The sequence below is a fragment of the Coloeus monedula genome (assembly GCF_965178545.1).
Source record: "Coloeus monedula genome assembly, contig: HAP1_SCAFFOLD_738, whole genome shotgun sequence".
In the NCBI taxonomy this organism is placed as follows: domain Eukaryota; kingdom Metazoa; phylum Chordata; class Aves; order Passeriformes; family Corvidae; genus Coloeus; species Coloeus monedula.
Genome location: NW_028120257.1, coordinates 1 through 20,482, shown reverse-complemented (window position 1 = coordinate 20,482; position 20,482 = coordinate 1). Strand labels below are relative to the sequence as shown.

Genomic DNA, 20,482 nt, shown 5'->3' with positions numbered 1-20,482 from the left:
CCAAATCCCCCAAAATCCCCCAAAATCCACCCAAATCCCCCCAAAATCCCCCAAAATCCACCCAAATCCGCCCAAATCCCCCAAAATCCCCCAAAATCCCCCCAAAATCCCCCCAAATCCCCCAAAATCCACCCAAATCCCCCCAAAATCCATCCAAATCCACCCCAAAATCCTGCAAAATCCCTGAAAATCTGCCCCAAAATCCACCAAAACCCCACAAAATCCCACAGAATCCACCCAAATCCACCCCAAAATCCCACAGAATCCACCCAAATCCACCCCAAAATCCCGCAAAATCCATGAAAATCTGCCCCAAATCCCCCCAAAATCCACCCAAATCCCCCCAAAATCCCCCAAAATCCACCCAAATCCGCCCAAATCCCCCCAAATCCCCCCAAATCCCCCCAAATTCCCCAAATTCCCCCAAATCCCCCCCGTCTCCGCTGGGAATTCCGGGCTTCGGGACCTTCCCGAGGCGTCGGCGGCGAGGCCGCGCACGGAGCCGCGCTGGGCCAGGAGCCGCCCCACGGGCTCGCCAACGCTGGGGCTCCACAGGGACACCACTCCTGGGGCAAAAAACGGCGATTTTGGGACGGCCGGGAAAGGGAGAATTCAAAAAAAAAAACCCCCCAGGGGGAAGAAGAGCCACGGGAAAAAAAACCCCCCAGAAATGGAATAAATGGGAAAATTCCAGGGGGGAGCGAAGGTTTTTGGGGAATTCCAATGAAATTGGGTCGAAATTCCAGCAGGAACCCCTCGAATTTCAACGAAATTGTCCAAAATTCCAATGAAATTGCCCAAAATTCCAATGAAATTGGCCGAAATTCCAATGAAATTGGCCGAAATTCCAATGAAATTGCCCAAAATTCCAGCAGGAACCCCTCGAATTCCAATGAAATTGCCCAAAATTCCAATGAAATTGCCCAAAATTCCAATGAAATTGCCCAAAATTCCAGCAGGAAACCCTCAAATTTCAATGAAATTGCCCAAAATTCCAATGAAATTGCCCAAAATTCCAGCACGAAACCCTCAAATTTCAATGAAATTGCCCAAAATTCCAATGAAATTGGTCAAAATTCCAATGAAATTGCCCAAAATTCCAGCAGGAACCCCTCGAATTTCAATGAAATTGCCCAAAATTCCAATGAAATTGGTCAAAATTCCAGCAGGAAACCCTCGAATTTCAATGAAATTGCCCAAAATTCCAATGAAATTCCCCAAAATTCCAGCAGGAACCCCACGAATTTCAATGAAATTGCCCAAAATTCCAATGAAATTGGCCAAAATTCCAATGAAATTGGCCAAAATTCCAATGAAATTGCCCAAAATTCCAATGAAATTGCCCAAAATTCCAGCAGGAACCCCACGAATTTCAATGAAATTGCCCAAAATTCCAATGAAATTCCCCAAAATTCCAATGAAATTGCCCAAAATTCAATGAAATTGCCCAAAATTCCAATGAAATTGTCCAAAATTCCAATGAAATTGGTCAAAATTCCAGCAGGAAACGCTCAAATTTCAATGAAATTGTCCAAAATTCAATGAAATTGCCCAAAATTCCAATGAAATTGGCCAAAATTCCACTGAAATTGGTCAAAATTCCAGCAGGAACCCCTCGAATTTCAATGAAATTGCCCAAAATTCCAATGAAATTCCCCAAAATTCCAATGAAATTGGCCAAAATTCCAATGAAATTCCCCAAAATTCCAGCAGGAACCCCTCAAATTTCAATGAAATTGCCCAAAATTCCAATGAAATTGCCCAAAATTCCAATGAAATTGCCCAAAATTCCAGCAGGAACCCCTCGAATTCCAATGAAATTGCCCAAAATTCCAATGAAATTGCCCAAAATTCCAATGAAATTGCCCAAAATTCCAACGAAATTGGCCAAAATTCCAGCTGGAACCCCTCGAATTTCAATGAAATTCCCCAAAATTCCAGCTGGAAGCCCCCAAATCCAAAGGAATTTCCCCAAAATTCCAGCAGGGACCTCCAAATTTCAATGAAATTCCCCGAAATTCCAAAGAAACTCCCCCAAAATCCCATCAGGAACTTCCCAAAATTCCACAGAAATTCCTGGAAATCTGACCAGGAACCTCCCAAATCCAAAGAAATTCCCCAAAATTCCAAAGAAATCCCCCCAAAATCCCACCAGGAACCTCCCAAAATTCCAATGAAATTCCCCCAAAACCTCCCCAAAACTCCCCAAAAAATTCCCAGAAAATTCCGGAAAAAATTCCCAGAAATTCCCCAAACCACCCCAAAGTTCCCAGAAAATCCCCGAAATCCCATCAGAAATCCCCCAAAACTCCCCAAAAATTCCCAGAAAATTCCGGAAAAATTCTCAGAAGATCCCTGAAACTCCCCCAAAATTCCCAAAAAATTCCCCAAAATTCCCGAAAAATTCCCCAAAATTCCCAAAAAACTCCCAAAATCCCCCAAACCACCCCAAATTCCCCGAAAATCCCCGAAATCCCATTAGAAAATCCCCAAAACTCCCGAAAAACTCCCAAAAATTCCCAGAAAATTCCCAAAAAACTCCCAAAATTCCCAAAACCACCCCAAAATTCCCTGAAAATCCCCGAAATCCCATCAGAAATGCCCCCAAAACTCCCGAAAATTCCCAGAAAATTCCGGAAAAATTCCCAAAATGCCCCAAACCACCCTGGCATTCCCGAAATCCCATTAGAAATTCCCCTAAAACTCCCAAAAATTCCCAGAAAATTCCGGAAAAATTCCCAGAAATGCCCCGAACCACCCCAAGATTCCCCGAAAATCCCCGAAATCCCATCAGAAATGCCCCAAAACTCCCAAAAAACTCCCCAAAATTCCCGAAAAATTCTCAGAAAACTTCCTGAAACTCTCCCAAAATTCAAAAAAAATTCCCAGAAATTCCCCAAAAATTCCCCAAAATTCCCAAAAAACTCCCAAAATTCCCAAAACCACCCCAAAATTCCCCGAAAATCCCCGAAATCCCATGAGAAATGCCCCCAAAACTCCCAAAAACCTCCCGAAAATTCCCAGAAAATTCCGGAAAAATTCCCAGAAATGCCCCGAACCACCCCAAGATTCCCAGAAAATCCCTGAAATCCCCAGAAAATCCCCGAAATCCCATCCGAAATCCCCCTGAACTCCCAAAAAACTCCCCAAAAACTCCCAAAACCACCCCAAAATTCCCCGAAAATCCCCGAAATCCCATCAGAAATGCCCCAAAACTCCCAAAAAACTCCCGAAAATTCCCAGAAAATTCCGGAAAAATTCCCAGAAATTCCCAAAAACACCCCCAAATTCCCCAAACCACCCCAAAATTCCCCAAAAATCCCCGAAATCCCATTAGAAATTCCCTGAAACTCCCCAAAAACTCCCGAAAATTCCCAAAAATTCCCCAAACCACCCCGGCATTCCCAAAATCCCATCAGAAATCCCCCAAAACTCCCAAAAAACTCCCGAAAATTCCCAGAAATTCCCCAAACCACCCCAAAATCCCCGAAATCCCATTAGAAAATCCCCCAAAACTCCCGAAAATTCCCAGAAAATTCCGGAAAAATTCCCAGAAATGCCCCGAACCACCCCAAAATTCCCTGAAAATTCCGGAAAAATTCCCAAAATTCCCCAAACCACCCCAAAATTCCCTGAAAATCCCCGAAATCCCATCAGAAATCCCCCAAAACTCCACAAAAACTCCCGAAAATTCCCAGAAAATTCCGGAAAAATTCCCAGAAATTCCCCAAACCACCCCGGCATTCCCAAAATCCCATTAGAAATGCCCCCAAAACTCCCGAAAATTCCCAGAAAATTCCGGAAAAATTCCCAGAAATGCCCCGAACCACCCCAAAATTCCCAGAAAATTCCGGAAAAATTCCCAGAAATGCCCCGAACCACCCCAAAATTCCCAGAAAATTCCGGAAAAGTTCCCAGAAATGCCCCCAAAACTCCCGAAAATCCCCAGAAAATTCCGGAAAAATTCCCCAAACCACCCCGGCATTCCCGAAATCCCATCAGAAATGCCCCCAAAACTCCCGAAAATTCCCAGAAAATTCCAGAAAAATTCCCAAAAACACCCCGGCATTCCCGAAATCCCATTAGAAATGCCCCCAAAATTCCCAGAAAATTCCGGAAAAGTTCCCAGAAATGCCCCCAAAACTCCCAAAAATTCCCAGAAAATTCCAGAAAAATTCCCAAAAACACCCCGGCATTCCCGAAATCCCATTAGAAATGCCCCCAAAATTCCCAGAAAATTCTGGAAAAATTCCCAGAATGCCCCGAACCACCCCGGCATTCCCAAAATCCCATTAGAAATTCCCCAAACTCCCAAAAATTCCCAGAAAATTCCGGAAAAATTCCCAGAAATTCCCCGAACCACCCCAAAATTCCCAGAAAATTCCGGAAAAATTCCCAAAATGCCCCAAACCACCCCGGCATTCCCGAAATCCCATTAGAAATTCCCCAAACTCCCAAAAATTCCCAGAAAATTCCGGAAAAATTCCCAGAAATGCCCCGAACCACCCCAAAATTCCCCGAAAATTCCGGAAAAATTCCCAAAAATGCCCTGAACCACCCTGGCATCCCCGAAATCCCATGAGAAATGCCCCCAAAACTCCCAAAAATTCCCAGAAAATTCTGTAAAAATTCCCAGAAATGCCCTGAACCACCCCAAAATTCCCAGAAAATTCCGGAAAAATTCCCAGAAATGCCCCGAACCACCCCAAAATTCCCAGAAAATTCCGGAAAAATTCCCAGAAATGCCCCGAAACACCCCAAAATTCCAAGAAAATTCTGGAAAAATTCCCAGAAATGCCCCGAACCACCCCAAAATTCCCAGAAAATTCCGGAAAAATTCCCAGAAATGCCCCGAACCACCCCAAAATTCCCAGAAAATTCCCAGAAAATTCCCAGAAATGCCCTGAACCACCCCAAAGTTCCCCGAAAATCCCCGAAATCCCATCAGAAATTCCCCAAAACTCCCAAAAATCTCCCGAAAATTCCCAGAAAATTCCCGAAAAATTCCCAAAATGCCCCAAACCACCCCGGCATTCCCGAAATCCCATTAGAAGTGCCCCCAAAATTCCCAGAGAATTCCGGAAAAATTCCCAAAATTCCCCAAACCACCCCGGCATTCCCGAAATCCCATTAGAAATGCCCCCAAAACACCCGAAAATCCCCAGAAAATTCCGGGAAAATTCCCAGAAATTCCCCAAACCACCCCAAAATTCCCTGAAAATCCCCGAAATCCCATCAGAAATGCCCCAAAACTCCCAAAAACCTCCCAAAAATTCCCAGAAAATTCCGGAAAAATTCCCCAAACCACCCTGGCATTCCCGAAATCCCATTAGAAATGCCCCCAAAACTCCTGAAAATTCCCAGAAAATTCCGGAAAAATTCCCAGAAATGCCCCGAACCACCCCAAAATTCCCAGAAAATTCCGGAAAAATTCCCAGAAATGCCCCGAACCACCCCAAAATTCCCAGAAAATTCCGGAAAAATTCCCAGAAATGCCCCGAACCACCCCAAAATTCCCAGAAAATTCCAGAAAAATTCCCAAAATTCCCCAAACCACCCCGGCATTCCCGAAATCCCAATAGAAATGCCCCCAAAATTCCCGAAAATTCCGGAAAAATTCCCCAAATGCCCCGAACCACCCCAGCATTCCTGAAATCCCATTAGAAATTCCCCAAAACTCCCAAAAATTCCCAGAAAATTCCGGAAAAATTCCCAGAAATGCCCCAAACCACCCCAAAATTCCCCGAAAATTCCGGAAAATTCCCAAAAATGCCCCGAACCACCCCAGCATTCCCGAAATCCCATTAGAAATGCCCCCAAAACTCCCGAAAATTCCCGGAAAATTCTGTAAAAATTCCCAGAAATTCCCCAAACCACCCCAGCATTCCCGAAATCCCATTAGAAATGCCCCCAAAATTCCCAGAAAATTCTGGAAAAATTCCCAAAATGCCCCGAACCACCCCAAAATTCCCTGAAAATCCCCGAAATCCCATCAGAAATGCCCCCAAAACTCCCAAAAACCTCCCGAAAATTCCCAGAAATTCCCCAAACCACCCTGGCATTCCCGAAATCCCATCAGAAATGCCCAAAAAACTCCCCAAAATTCCCAGAAAATTCCAGAAAAATTCCCAGAAATGCCCCGAACCACCCCAAAATTCCCCGAAAATCCCCGAAATCCCATCAGAAATGCCCCCAAAACTCCCAAAAATTCCCAGAAAATTCCGGAAAAATTCCCCGAAATGCCCCGAACCACCCCAAAATTCCCAGAAAATTCCGGAAAAGTTCCCAGAAATGCCCCCAAAACTCCCAAAAATTCCCAGAAAATTCCGGAAAAATTCCCAGAAATGCCCCAAACCACCCCAAAATTCCCTGAAAATTCCGGAAAAATTCCCAAAATGCCCCGAACCACCCCAAAATTCCCTGAAAATCCCCGAAATCCCATCAGAAATGCCCCCAAAACTCCTGAAAATTCCCAGAAAATTCTGGAAAAATTCCCAGAAATTCCCAAACCACCCCAGCATTCCCAAAATCCCATTAGAAATGCCCCCAAAACTCCCGAAAATTCCCAGAAAATTCCGGAAAAATTCCCAGAAATGCCCCAAACCACCCCAAAATTCCCAGAAAATTCCGGAAAAATTCCCAGAAATGCCCCGAAACACCCCAGCATTCCTGAAATCCCATTAGAAATGCCCCCAAAACTCCCAAAAATTCCCAGAAATTCCGGAAAAATTCCCAGAAATGCCCCGAACCACCCCAAAATTCCCAGAAAATTCCGGAAAAATTCCCAGAAATGCTCCGAACCACCCCAAAATTCCCAGAAAATTCCGGAAAAGTTCCCAGAAATGCCCCGAACCACCCCAAAATTCCCAGAAAATTCCAGAAAAATTCCCAGAAATGCCCCGAACCACCCCAAAATTCCCAGAAAATTCCGGAAATCCCAACAGAAATGCCCCGAAACTCCCAAAAAACTCCCAAAAATTCCCAGAAAATTCCGGAAAAATTCCCCAAACCACCCCGGCATTCCCAAAATCCCATTAGAAATTCCCCAAAACTCCCAAAAATTCCCAGAAAATTCTGTAAAAATTCCCAGAAATGCCCCGAACCACCCCAAAATTCCCAGAAAATTCCGGAAAAATTCCCAGAAATGCCCCGAACCACCCCAAAATTCCCAGAAAATTCCGGAAAAATTCCCAAAATGCCCCAAACCACCCTGGCATACCCGAAATCCCATTAGAAATGCCCCAGAACTCCCAAAAATTCCCAGAAAATTCCGGAAAAATTCCCAGAATGCCCCGAACCACCCCAAAATTCCCCGAAAATTCTGGAAAAGTTCCCAGAAATGCCCCGAACCACCCCAAAATTCCCAGAAAATTCCGGAAAAGTTCCCAGAAATGCCCCGAACCACCCCAAAATTCCCCGAAAATCCCCGAAATCCCATCAGAAATGCCCCCAAACTCCCAAAAACCTCCCAAAAATTCCCAGAAAATTCCGGAAAAATTCCCCAAACCACCCTGGCATTCCCGAAATCCCATTAGAAATGCCCCCAAAACTCCCAAAAATTCCCAGAAAATTCCGGAAAAATTCCCAGAAATGCCCCGAACCACCCCAAAATTCCCTGAAAATCCCCGAAATCCCATGAGAAATGCCCCCAAAACTCCCAAAAATTCCCAGAAAATTCCGGAAAAATTCCCAGAAATGCCCCAAACCACCCCAAAATGTCCTCAAAATCCCCGAAATCCCAACAGAAATTCCCTGAAACTCCCAAAAACCTCCCAAAAATTCCCAGAAAATTCCGGAAAAATTCCCAAAAACACCCCGGCATTCCCGAAATCCCATTAGAAATGCCCCCAAAATTCCCAGAAAATTCTGGAAAAATTCCCAGAATGCCCCGAACCACCCCAGCATTCCTGAAATCCCATTAGAAATGCCCCCAAAACTCCCAAAAATTCCCAGAAAATTCCGGAAAAATTCCCCAAACCACCCCGGCATTCCCGAAATCCCAACAGAAATTCCCCTAAAACTCCCAAAAACCTCCCAAAAATTCCCAGAAAATTCCGGAAAAATTCCCAAAATGCCCCAGACCACCCTGGCATTCCCGAAATCCCATTAGAAATGCCCCCAAAATTCCCAGAAAATTCTGGAAAAATTCCCAGAATTCCCCAAACCACCCTGGCATTCCCGAAATCCCATTAGAAATGCCCCCAAAACTCCCAAAAATTCCCAGAAAATTCCGGAAAAATTCCCAGAAACACCCCGGCATTCCCGAAATCCCATTAGAAATGCCCCCAAAATTCCCAGAAAATTCTGGAAAAATTCCCAGAATGCCCCGAACCACCCCGGCATTCCCAAAATCCCATTAGAAATGCCCCCAAAACTCCCGAAAATTCCCAGAAAATTCCGGAAAAATTCCCAGAAATGCCCCAAACCACCCCAAAATTCCCAGAAAATCCCCGAAATCCCATTAGAAATGCCCCCAAAATTCCCAGAAAATTCCCAAAAAATTCCCAGAAATTCCCCAAACCACCCCAAAGTTCCCCGAAAATCCCCGAAATCCCATCAGAAATGCCCCCAAAACTCCCGAAAATTCCCAGAAATTCCGGAAAAATTCCCAGAAATGCCCCGAACCACCCCAAAATTCCCAGAAAATTCCGGAAAAATTCCCAGAAATGCCCCCAAAACTCCCAAAAATTCCCAGAAAATTCCGGAAAAATTCCCAAAATGCCCCAAACCACCCCGGCATTCCCAAAATCCCATGAGAAATGCCCCCAAAATTCCCGAAAATTCCCAGAAAATTCCGGAAAAATTCCCAGAAATGCCCCAAACCACCCCAAAATTCCCTGAAAATCCCATCAGAAATCCCATTAGAAATTCCCCCAAAACTCCCGAAAATTCCCAGAAATTCCGGAAAAATTCCCAGAAATTCCCCAAACCACCCCGGCATTCCCAAAATCCCATGAGAAATGCCCCCAAAACTCCCGAAAATTCCCAGAAAATTCCGGAAAAATTCCCAAAATGCCCCAAACCACCCCGGCATTCCCGAAATCCCATTAGAAATTCCCCTAAAACTCCCAAAAACCTCCCAAAAATTCCCAGAAAATTCCGGAAAAATTCCCAAAATGCCCCAAACCACCCCAAAATTCCCTGAAAATCCCCGAAATCCCATTAGAAATGCCCCCAAAATTCCCAGAAAATTCCCAAAAAATTCCCAGAAATTCCCCGAACCACCCCAAAGTTCCCCGAAAATCCCCGAAATCCCATCAGAAATGCCCCCAAAACTCCCGAAAATTCCCAGAAATTCCGGAAAAATTCCCAGAAATGCCCCGAACCACCCCAAAATTCCCAGAAAATTCCGGAAAAATTCCCAGAAATGCCCCCAAAACTCCCAAAAATTCCCAGAAAATTCCGGAAAAATTCCCAAAATGCCCCAAACCACCCCGGCATTCCCAAAATCCCATGAGAAATGCCCCCAAAACTCCCAAAAATTCCCAGAAAATTCTGGAAAAATTCCCAGAAATGCCCCGAACCACCCCAAGATTCCCAGAAAATTCCCAGAAAATTCCCAGAAATGCCCCGAACCACCCCAAAATTCCCAGAAAATTCCGGAAAAATTCCCAAAATTCCCAAAAACACCCCCAAATTCCCTGAAAATCCCCAAAATCCCATCAGAAATGCCCCAAAACTCCCAAAAACTCCCCCAAAAATTCCCAGAAAATTCCAGAAAAATTCCCAGAAATGCCCCGAACCACCCCAAAATTCCCAGAAAATTCCGGAAAAATTCCCAAAATGCCCCAAACCACCCCGGCATTCCCGAAATCCCATTAGAAATGCCCCCAAAACTCCCAAAAATTCCCAGAAAATTCCGGAAAAATTCCCAGAAATGCCCTGAACCACCCCAAAATTCCCAGAAAATCCCCGAAATCCCATTAGAAAATCCCCAAAACTCCCCAAAAACTCCCGAAAATTCCCAGAAAATTCCGGAAAAATTCCCAGAAATCCCCCAAACCACCCCCAAAATTCCCTGAAAATCCCTGAAATCCCATCAGAAATCCCCCAAAACTCCCCAAAAAACTCCCGAAAATTCCCAGAAAATTCCCAAAAATGCCCTGAACCACCCCAAAATTCCCAGAAAATTCCGGAAAAATTCCCAGAAATGCCCCGAACCACCCCAAAATTCCCCGAAAATCCCCGAAATCCCATTAGAAATGCCCCCAGAACTCCCGAAAATTCCCAGAAAATTCCGGAAAAATTCCCAGAAATTCCCCAAACCACCCCGGCATTCCCGAAATCCCAATAGAAATGCCCCCAAAACTCCCGAAAATTCCCAGAAAATTCCGGAAAAATTCCCCAAACCACCCTGGCATTCCCGAAATCCCATTAGAAATTCCCCAAAACTCCCAAAAATTCCCAGAAAATTCCGGAAAAATTCCCAGAAATGCCCCGAACCACCCCAAAATTCCCCGAAAATCCCCGAAATCCCATCAGAAATGCCCCCAAAACTCCCGAAAATTCCCAAAAATTCCGGAAAAATTCCCAGAAATGCCCCGAACCACCCCAAAATTCCCAAAAAATTCCCAGAAATTCCGGAAAAATTCCCCAAATGCCCCGAACCACCCTGGCATTCCCGAAATCCCATTAGAAATTCCCCAAAACTCCCGAAAATTCCCAGAAAATTCCGGAAAAATTCCCCGAAATGCCCCGAACCACCCCAAAATTCCCAGAAAATTCCGGAAAAGTTCCCAGAAATGCCCCCAAAACTCCCAAAAATTCCCAGAAAATTCCGGAAAAATTCCCAGAAATGCCCCAAACCACCCCAAAATTCCCTGAAAATTCCGGAAAAATTCCCAAAATGCCCCGAACCACCCCAAAATTCCCTGAAAATCCCCGAAATCCCATCAGAAATGCCCCCAAAACTCCTGAAAATTCCCAGAAAATTCTGGAAAAATTCCCAGAAATTCCCAAACCACCCCAGCATTCCCAAAATCCCATTAGAAATGCCCCCAAAACTCCCGAAAATTCCCAGAAAATTCCGGAAAAATTCCCAGAAATGCCCCAAACCACCCCAAAATTCCCAGAAAATTCCGGAAAAATTCCCAGAAATGCCCCGAAACACCCCAGCATTCCTGAAATCCCATTAGAAATGCCCCCAAAACTCCCAAAAATTCCCAGAAATTCCGGAAAAATTCCCAGAAATGCCCCGAACCACCCCAAAATTCCCAGAAAATTCCGGAAAAATTCCCAGAAATGCTCCGAACCACCCCAAAATTCCCAGAAAATTCCGGAAAAGTTCCCAGAAATGCCCCGAACCACCCCAAAATTCCCAGAAAATTCCAGAAAAATTCCCAGAAATGCCCCGAACCACCCCAAAATTCCCAGAAAATTCCGGAAATCCCAACAGAAATGCCCCGAAACTCCCAAAAAACTCCCAAAAATTCCCAGAAAATTCCGGAAAAATTCCCCAAACCACCCCGGCATTCCCAAAATCCCATTAGAAATTCCCCAAAACTCCCGAAAATTCCCAGAAAATTCTGTAAAAATTCCCAGAAATGCCCCGAACCACCCCAAAATTCCCAGAAAATTCCGGAAAAATTCCCAGAAATGCCCCCAAAACTCCCAAAAATTCCCAGAAAATTCCGGAAAAATTCCCAAAATGCCCCAAACCACCCCGGCATTCCCAAAATCCCATGAGAAATGCCCCCAAAATTCCCGAAAATTCCCAGAAAATTCCGGAAAAATTCCCAGAAATGCCCCGAACCACCCCGGCATCCCCGAAATCCCATGAGAAATTCCCCTAAAACTCCCAAAAACCTCCCAAAAATTCCCAGAAAATTCCGGAAAAGTTCCCAAAATGCCCCAGACCACCCTGGCATTCCCGAAATCCCATTAGAAATGCCCCCAAAATTCCCAGAAAATTCTGGAAAAATTCCCAGAAATTCCCAAAAACACCCCCAAATTCCCCAAACCACCCCAAAATTCCCCGAAAATCCCCGAAATCCCATCAGAAATGCCCCAAAACTCCCAAAAATTCCCAGAAAATTCTGTAAAAATTCCCAGAAATGCCCCAAACCACCCCAAAATTCCCAGAAAATTCCCAGAAATGCCCCGAATTCCCCAAAATTCCCCGCATTCCCGAAGGGCGGCAGCACCGTTGGCGTGGCCCAGCAGGACGAGGCCGCTGGCCGGGGCCTGGCCCATGGCGGAGGCGCGGCCGCAGCGGGGCCGGAGCGCGGCCACTGCCCGGCCCACGGCCACGTCCAGGAAATGCAGCGGGCCCAGGGCGCTCTGCGGGGGCACAAACGGGAAAAATGGGGCAAAAACGGCAAAGAACGGGAAAAACGGGGACATGGGGACATGGGGGAGAATGGGGAGAATGGGGGAATGGGGGGAAAACGGCAAAGAATGGGAAAAACGGGGAGATGGGGACAAGGGGGAGAATGGGGGAAAAATGGCAAAGAACGGGAAAAATGGGGAGATGGCAACAAGGGGGAGAATGGGGGAAATGGGGAAAATGGGGAGAGAATGAAAGGGAACGGGAAAAATGGGGAATGGGAAAAATGGGGAAAATGGGAAAATGGGAACAATGGGAAAAAATGGGGGGAAAAGGGAATGGGAAAAATGGGGGAAAAACGGCAGGGAACGGGAAAAATGGGGAAATGGGAACAATGGGAACAATGGGGAAAATGGGGGGAAAACGGCAGGAAACGGGAAAAACGGGGAAATGGCGACAATGGGAACAATGGGAACAATGGGGAAATGGGGTGAGAATGAAAGGGAACGGGAAAATGGGGAATGGGGAGAAAAGGGAATGGGAAAAATGGGGGAAAAACGGCAGGGAATGGGAAAAATGGGGAAATGGGGAGAAAAGGGAATGGGAAACATGGGGGGAAAAGGGAATGGGAAAAATGGGGGAAAAACGGCAGGGAACAGGAAAAATGGGGAAATGGGAAGGAACAATGGGAACAATGGGGGAAAAGGGGAAAATGGGGCAAAAACGGCAGGGAACGGGAAAAATGGGGAGATGGGGACAATGGGAACAATGGGAGCAATGGGGAGAATGGGGAAAATGGGGGAAAAACGGCAAAGAACGGGAAAAACGGGGAAATGGGAACAATGGGAACAATGGGGGAAATGGGGAAAATGGGGAGAGAATGCAAGGGAATGGGAAAATGGGGAAATGGGAAAAATGGGAACAATGGGAACAATGGGAAAAATGGGGGAAAAGGGAATGGGAAAAATGGGGGAAAAACGGCAGGGAACGGGAAAAACGGGGAAATGGGAACAATGGGAACAATGGGGGAAATGGGGGAAAAACGACAGGGAACGGGAAAAACGGGGAAATGGCGACAATGGGAACAATGGGAACAATGGGGAAATGGGGTGAGAATGAAAGGGAACGGGAAAATGGGGAAATGGGAAAAATGGGAAAAATGGGGGAAAAATGGGGGAAAAGGGAATGGGAAAAATGGGGGAAAACCAGCAGGGAACGGGAAAAATGGGAACAATGGGGACAATGGGAACAATGGGAACAATGGGGAAAATGGGGAGAGAATGCAAGGGAACGGGAAAATGGGGAAATGGGGAGAAAAGGGAATGGGAAAAATGGGGGAAAAACGGCAGGGAATGGGAAAAATGGGGAAATGGGGAGAAAAGGGAATGGGAAACATGGGGGGAAAAGGGAATGGGAAAAATGGGGGAAAAACGGCAGGGAACAGGAAAAATGGGGAAATGGGAAGGAACAATGGGAACAATGGGGGAAAAGGGGAAAATGGGGCAAAAACGGCAGGGAACGGGAAAAATGGGGAGATGGGGACAATGGGAACAATGGGAGCAATGGGGAGAATGGGGAAAATGGGGGAAAAACGGCAAAGAACGGGAAAAACGGGGAAATGGGAACAATGGGAACAATGGGGGAAATGGGGAAAATGGGGAGAGAATGCAAGGGAATGGGAAAATGGGGAAATGGGAAAAATGGGAACAATGGGAACAATGGGAAAAATGGGGGAAAAGGGAATGGGAAAAATGGGGGAAAAACGGCAGGGAACGGGAAAAATGGGGAAATGGGAAGGAACAATGGGAACAATGGGAACAATGGGAACAATGGGAACAATGGGAACAATGGGGAGAGAATGAAAGGGAACGGGAAAAATGGGAAAAAATGGGGAGAGAACAGCAGGAAACGGCAGGAAACGGGAAAAATGGGGAAATGGGGAAATGGGAACAATGGGAAAAAATGGGAAAAATAGGAATGGGAAAAGGGAATGGGAAAAATGGGGGAAAAACGGCAAAGAACGGGAAAAATGGGGACATGGCGACAAGGGGGAGAATGGGGAAAATGGGGGAAAAACGGCAAAGAACGGGAAAAATGGGGAGAGAATGAAAGGGAATGGGAAAAATGGGGAAAATGGGGGAAAAGGGGAAAATGGGGAGAATGGGAACAATGGGGGAAAACCGGCAAAAAACGGGAAAAACGGGAAAATGGGAACAATGGGGAAAATGGGAAAAAATGGGAATGGGAAAAATGGGGAAATGGGGGAAAAACAGCAGGGAACGGGAAAAATGGGGAAATGGGAAAAATGGGAACAATGGGAACAATGGGGAGAATGGGGAAAATGGGGGAAAAACGGCAGGGAATGGGAAAAATGGGGAGATGGCGACAAGGGGGAGAATGGGGAGAATGGGGAAATGGGGGAAAAACGGCAAAGAACGGGAAAAATGGGGAGATGGCGACAAGGGGGAGAATGGGGAAAATGGGGAAAATGGGGAGAAAATGAAAGGGAATGGGAAAATGGGGAATGGGAAAAATGTGGAAAATGGGGAAATGGGGAGAAAAGGGAATGGGAAAAATGGGGGAAAAACGGCAGGGAACGGGAAAAATGGGGAAATGGGGACAATGGGAACAATGGGAACAATGGGGAGAATGGGGAAAATGGGGGAAAAACGGCAAAGAACGGGAAAAACGGGGATATGGCGACAAGGGGGAGAATGGGGGAAATGGGGGAAAAGGGGAAAATGGGGGAAAAACGGCAAAGAACGGGAAAAACGGGGAGATGGGGACAATGGGAACAATGGGGAAAATGGGGGAAAAGGGGAAAATGGGGCAAAACCGGCAAAGAACGGGAAAAACGGGGACATGGCGACAAGGGGGAGAATGGGGAGAATGGGGGAAAAACGGCAGGGAACGGGAAAAATGGGGAAATGGGAACAATGGGAACAATGGGGGAAATGGGAACAATGGGGAGAGAATGAAAGGGAACGGGAAAAATGGGGAATGGGAAAAATGGGAAAAATGGGGAAATGGGAACAATGGGAAAAAATGGGGGGAAAATGGGGGAAAAGGGAATGGGAAAAATGGGGGAAAACCAGCAGGGAACGGGAAAAATGGGGAAATGGGGACAATGGAAACAATGGGAACAATGGGGAAAATGGGGAGAGAATGCAAGGGAACGGGAAAATGGGGAATGGGGAGAAAAGGGAATGGGAAAAATGGGGGAAAAACGGCAGGGAATGGGAAAAATGGGGAAATGGGGAGAAAAGGGAATGGGAAACATGGGGGGAAAAGGGAATGGGAAAAATGGGGGAAAAACGGCAGGGAACAGGAAAAATGGGGAAATGGGAAGGAACAATGGGAACAATGGGGGAAAAGGGGAAAATGGGGCAAAAACGGCAGGGAACGGGAAAAATGGGGAGATGGGGACAATGGGAACAATGGGAACAATGGGGAGAATGGGGAAAATGGGGGAAAAACGGCAAAGAACGGGAAAAACGGGGAAATGGGAACAATGGGAACAATGGGGGAAATGGGGAAAATGGGGAGAGAATGCAAGGGAATGGGAAAATGGGGAAATGGGAAAAATGGGAACAATGGGAAAAATGGGGGAAAAGGGAATGGGAAAAATGGGGGAAAAACGGCAGGGAACGGGAAAAATGGGGAAATGGGAAGGAACAATGGGAACAATGGGGGAAAAGGGGAAAATGGGGGAAAAACGGCAGGGAACGGGAAAAACGGGGACATGGCGACAAGGGGGAGAATGGGGGAAAAACGGCAAAGAACGGGAAAAATGGGGAAATGGGAACAATGGGAAAAAATGGGGGAAAAGGGGAAAATGGGGCAAAACCGGCAAAGAACGGGAAAAACGGGGACATGGCGACAAGGGGGAGAATGGGGGAAAAACGGCAGGGAACGGGAAAAATGGGGAGATCGGAACAATGGGAAAAAATGGGGGAAAAGGGTAAAATGGGGGAAAAATGGCAAAGAACGGGAAAAACGGGGACATGGCGACAAGGGGGAGAATGGGGAAAATGGGGAAAATGGGGAGAAAATGAAAGGCAATGGGAAAATGGGGAATGGGAAAAATGGGAAAAATGGGAAAAAGGGAATGGGAACAATGGGAAGAAATGGGGGAAAAGGGAATGGGAAAAATGGGGGGAAAACGGCAGGGAACGGGAAAAATGGGAACAATGGGAACAATGGGAACAATGGGGAGAGAATGCAAGGGAACGGGAAAAATGGGAAAAAATGGGGAGAGAACAGCAGGAAACGGCAGGAAACGGGAAAAATGGGGAAATGGGGAAATGGGGAGAGAATGAAAGGGAACGGGAAAATGGGGAATGGGGAAAATGGGGAAATGGGAACAATGGGGGAAAAATGGGGGAAAAGGGAATGGGAAAAATGGGGGAAAAACAGCAGGGAACGGGAAAAATGGGGAAATGGGAACAATGGGAACAATGGGAACAATGGGGAAAATGGGGAGAGAATGCAAGGGAACGGGAAAATGGGGAAATGGGGAGAAAAGGGAATGGGAAAAATGGGGGAAAAACGGCAGGGAATGGGAAAAATGGGGAAATGGGGAGAAAAGGGAATGGGAAACATGGGGGGAAAAGGGAATGGGAAAAATGGGGGAAAAACGGCAGGGAACAGGAAAAATGGGGAAATGGGAAGGAACAATGGGAACAATGGGGGAAAAGGGGAAAATGGGGCAAAAACGGCAGGGAACGGGAAAAATGGGGAGATGGGGACAATGGGAACAATGGGAACAATGGGGAGAATGGGGAAAATGGGGGAAAAACGGCAAAGAACGGGAAAAACGGGGAAATGGGAACAATGGGAACAATGGGAAAAAATGGGGGGAAAAGGGAATGGGAAAAATTGGGAAATGGGGAAATGGGGGAAAAACGGCAGGGAACGGGAAAAATGGGTAATTGAGGGCAGATTTTGGTGGGATTTTAGGGGCGATTCAGAGCAGATTTTAGGGGTAATTCAGGGCGGATTTTAGGGGTAATTTGGGTGGATTTTAGGGGTGATTCAGGGTGGATTTTAGGGGTGATTCAGGGCAGATTTTAGGGGTGATTCAGGGTGGATTTTAGGGGTGATTCAGGGCGGATTTTAGGGGTAATTCAGAGCAGATTTTAGGGGTAATTCAGGGCAGATTTTAGGGGTGATTCAGGGTGGATTTTAGGGGTGATTTGGGTGGATTTTAGGGGTGATTCAGGGTGGATTTTAGGGGTAATTTGGGTGGATTTTAGGGGTGATTCAGGGCGGATTTTAGGGGTGATTCAGGGCGGATTTTAGGGGTAATTCAGGGCAGATTTTAGGGGTGATTCAGGGTGGATTTTAGGGGGAATTTGGGTGGATTTTAGGGGTGATTCAGGGCGGATTTTAGGGGTGATTCAGGGCGGATTTTAGGGGTAATTCAGGGCAGATTTTAGGGGTAATTCAGGGCGGATTTTAGGGGTGATTCAGGGCGGATTTTAGGGGTAATTCAGGGCGGATTTTAGGGGTAATTCAGGGCGGATTTTAGGGGTGATTCAGGGCGGATTTTAGGGGTAATTCAGGGTGGATTTTAGGGGTGATTCAGGGCGGATTTTAGGGGTGATTCAGGGCGGATTTTAGGGGTGATTCAGGGTGGATTTTAGGGGTAATTCAGGGCAGATTTTAGGGGTAATTCAGGGCAGATTTTAGGGGTAATTCAGGGCGGATTTTAGGGGTAATTCAGGGTGGATTTTAGGGGTGATTCAGGGCAGATTTTAGGGGTGATTCAGGGTGGATTTTAGGGGTGATTCAGGGCGGATTTTAGGGGTGATTCAGGGCAGATTTTAGGGGTAATTCAGGGTGGATTTTAGGGGTAATTCAGGGCAGATTTTAGGGGTGATTCAGGGTGGATTTTAGGGGTAATTCAGGGTGGATTTTAGGGGTAATTCAGGGCGGATTTTAGGGGTAATTCAGGGCAGATTTTAGGGGTAATTTGGGGCAGAGTTTAGTGGGATTTTAGGGGTAATTCAGGGTGGATTTTTGGGTGGAATTTGGGGGTAATTCGGGGCGGATTTTAGGGGTGATTCAGGGCGGATTTTAGGGGTAATTCAGGGCAGATTTTAGGGGTGATTCAGGGTGGAATTTGGGGGTAATTTGGGTGGATTTTCGGTGGGATTTTAGGGGTAATTTGGGGCAGATTTTGGTGGGATTTTAGGGGTAATTCAGGGTGGATTTTGGGGGTAATTCAGGGCGGATTTTAGGGGTAGTTCGGGGGGATTTTGGCGGAATTTGGGGGTAATTCGGAGCGGATTTTGGGGTAATTTGGGTGGATTTTGGGGGTAATTTGGGTGGATTTTGGGGTAATTCGGGGCGGATTTTAGGGGTAATTCGGGGCGGATTTTAGGGGTAATTCAGGGCGGATTTTAGTGGATTTTGGGGGTGATTCAGGGCGGATTTTGGGGGTAATTCGGGGCGGATTTAGGCGGAATTTGGGGGTAATTCGGGGCGGATTTTGGTGGAATTTGGGGCGGATTTTGGTGGGATTTTAGGCGTAATTCGAAGTGGATTTTAGTGGGATTTGGGGGTGATTCAGGGCGGATTTTAGGGGTAATTTGGGCAGATTTTAGTGGGATTTGGGGGTAATTTGGGGTGGATTTTGGGGGTAATTTGGGGCAGATTTTAGGGGTAATTCGGGGGGGATTTTGGCGGAATTTGGGGGTAATTCAGGGCGGATTTTAGGGGTGATTCAGGGCGGATTTTAGGGGTAATTCAGGGCAGATTTTAGTGGGATTTTGGGGGTAATTCAGGGCGGATTTTAAGGGTAATTCAGGGCGGATTTTAGCGGAATTTGAGGGTAATTCGGAGCGGATTTTGGGGGTAATCGGGGCGGATTTTGGGGCGGATTTGGGGCGGATTTGGGGGATTTTGGGGCACACTGACCACGGCAGCCAGCAGGAAGTGGTAGGGCAGGAACTCGAGGCGCAGGATGGCCGGCAAGGCGCGCAGCACGTGCAGCTCCAGGCCCTGGCTGTCGTAGACGTGCAGCCAGCGGCGCTGAGCCACGGCCAGCAGCGCCTCGGAGTGCAGCCAGCTGCGGGGAGAAGGGAATCGGGGCAAAAAAGGGGGGTTTGGGGGAAAATATGGGGGTTGGGAGGGAGAAATGGGGGGAAAAATGGGGGGTTTGGGGAAAAAAATGGGGGGTTTGGGGAAAAATATCGGGGTTGGGAGGGAGAAATGGGGGGAAAAATGGGGGGTTTGGGGAAAAAAATGGGGGGTTTGGGGGAAAATATGGGGGTTTGGGGGGAAAAATGGGGGTTTGGGGGGAGAAATGGGAGGAAAAATGGGGATTTTAGGGAAAAAAATGGGGGTTGGGGAAAAATATGGGGGGTTTGGGGGGAAAAATGGGGGTTTGGGGGGAGAAATGGGAGGAAAAATGGGGATTTTAGGGAAAAAAATGGGGTTTGGGAAAAAAAAAAGGGGGTTTGGGGGGAAAAATGGGGGGTTTGGGAAAAATATGGGGGGTTTGGGGGAAAATATGGGAGGTTTGGGGAAAAAATATGGGGGTTTGGGGAAAAATATGGGGGTTTGGGGGAAGAATGGGGGTTTGGGTAAAAAAATGGGGGGTTTGGGGGAAGAATGGGAGGTTTGGGGGGAAAAATGGGGGTTTGGGAGGGAAAAATGAGGTTTTTGGGAAAAAAATGGGGATTTTGGGAGGAAAAATGGGGATTTTGGGGAAAAATGGGGGTTTGGGGGGAAAATGGGGGTTTGGGGGGAGAAATGGGGGGAAAAATGGGGATTTTAGGAAAAAAATGGGGGTTTGGGAAAAAAAATGGGGGGTTTGGGGGAAGAATGGGAGGTTTGGGGGGAAAAATGGGGGTTTGGGGAAAAAATATGGGGGGTTTGGGGTAAGAATGGGGGTTTGGGGAAAAAAGGGGAGGTTTGGGGGGAAAAATGGGGATTTGGGGGGAAAAATGGGGGGTTTGGGAAAAAAAATGGGGGGTTTGCAGGGAGAAATGGGGGGTTGGGAGGGAGAAATGGGGGTTTGGGGGAAAATGGGGGTTTTGGGGGAAATATGGGGGGTTTGGGGAAAAATATGGGGGTTGGGAGGGAAATGGGGGCGTTTGGGGGGAAAAATGATGTTTTTGGGAAAAAAATGGGAGTTTGGGGGGAAAAATGGGGGTTGGGAAAAAAATGGGGGATTTGGGGGGAAAAATGGGGGTTTGGGGGAGGGGGGTG

General features: G+C 46.8%; 1 protein-coding gene across 1 annotated transcript; it reads right to left on the bottom strand.

The window, feature by feature from the left end:
* Window positions 1-466: 466 nt before the first annotated feature.
* WDR46 (WD repeat domain 46) lies at window positions 467-19,337 on the bottom strand (the record flags this gene model as incomplete). Its single annotated transcript, XM_082303694.1, has 3 exons — window positions 467-566; window positions 12,144-12,279; window positions 19,187-19,337. Coding segments are annotated over 3 exons (387 nt in total), but the record flags the coding sequence as incomplete, so codon positions are not given.
* Between the last annotated feature and the right edge of the window lie 1,145 nt (window positions 19,338-20,482).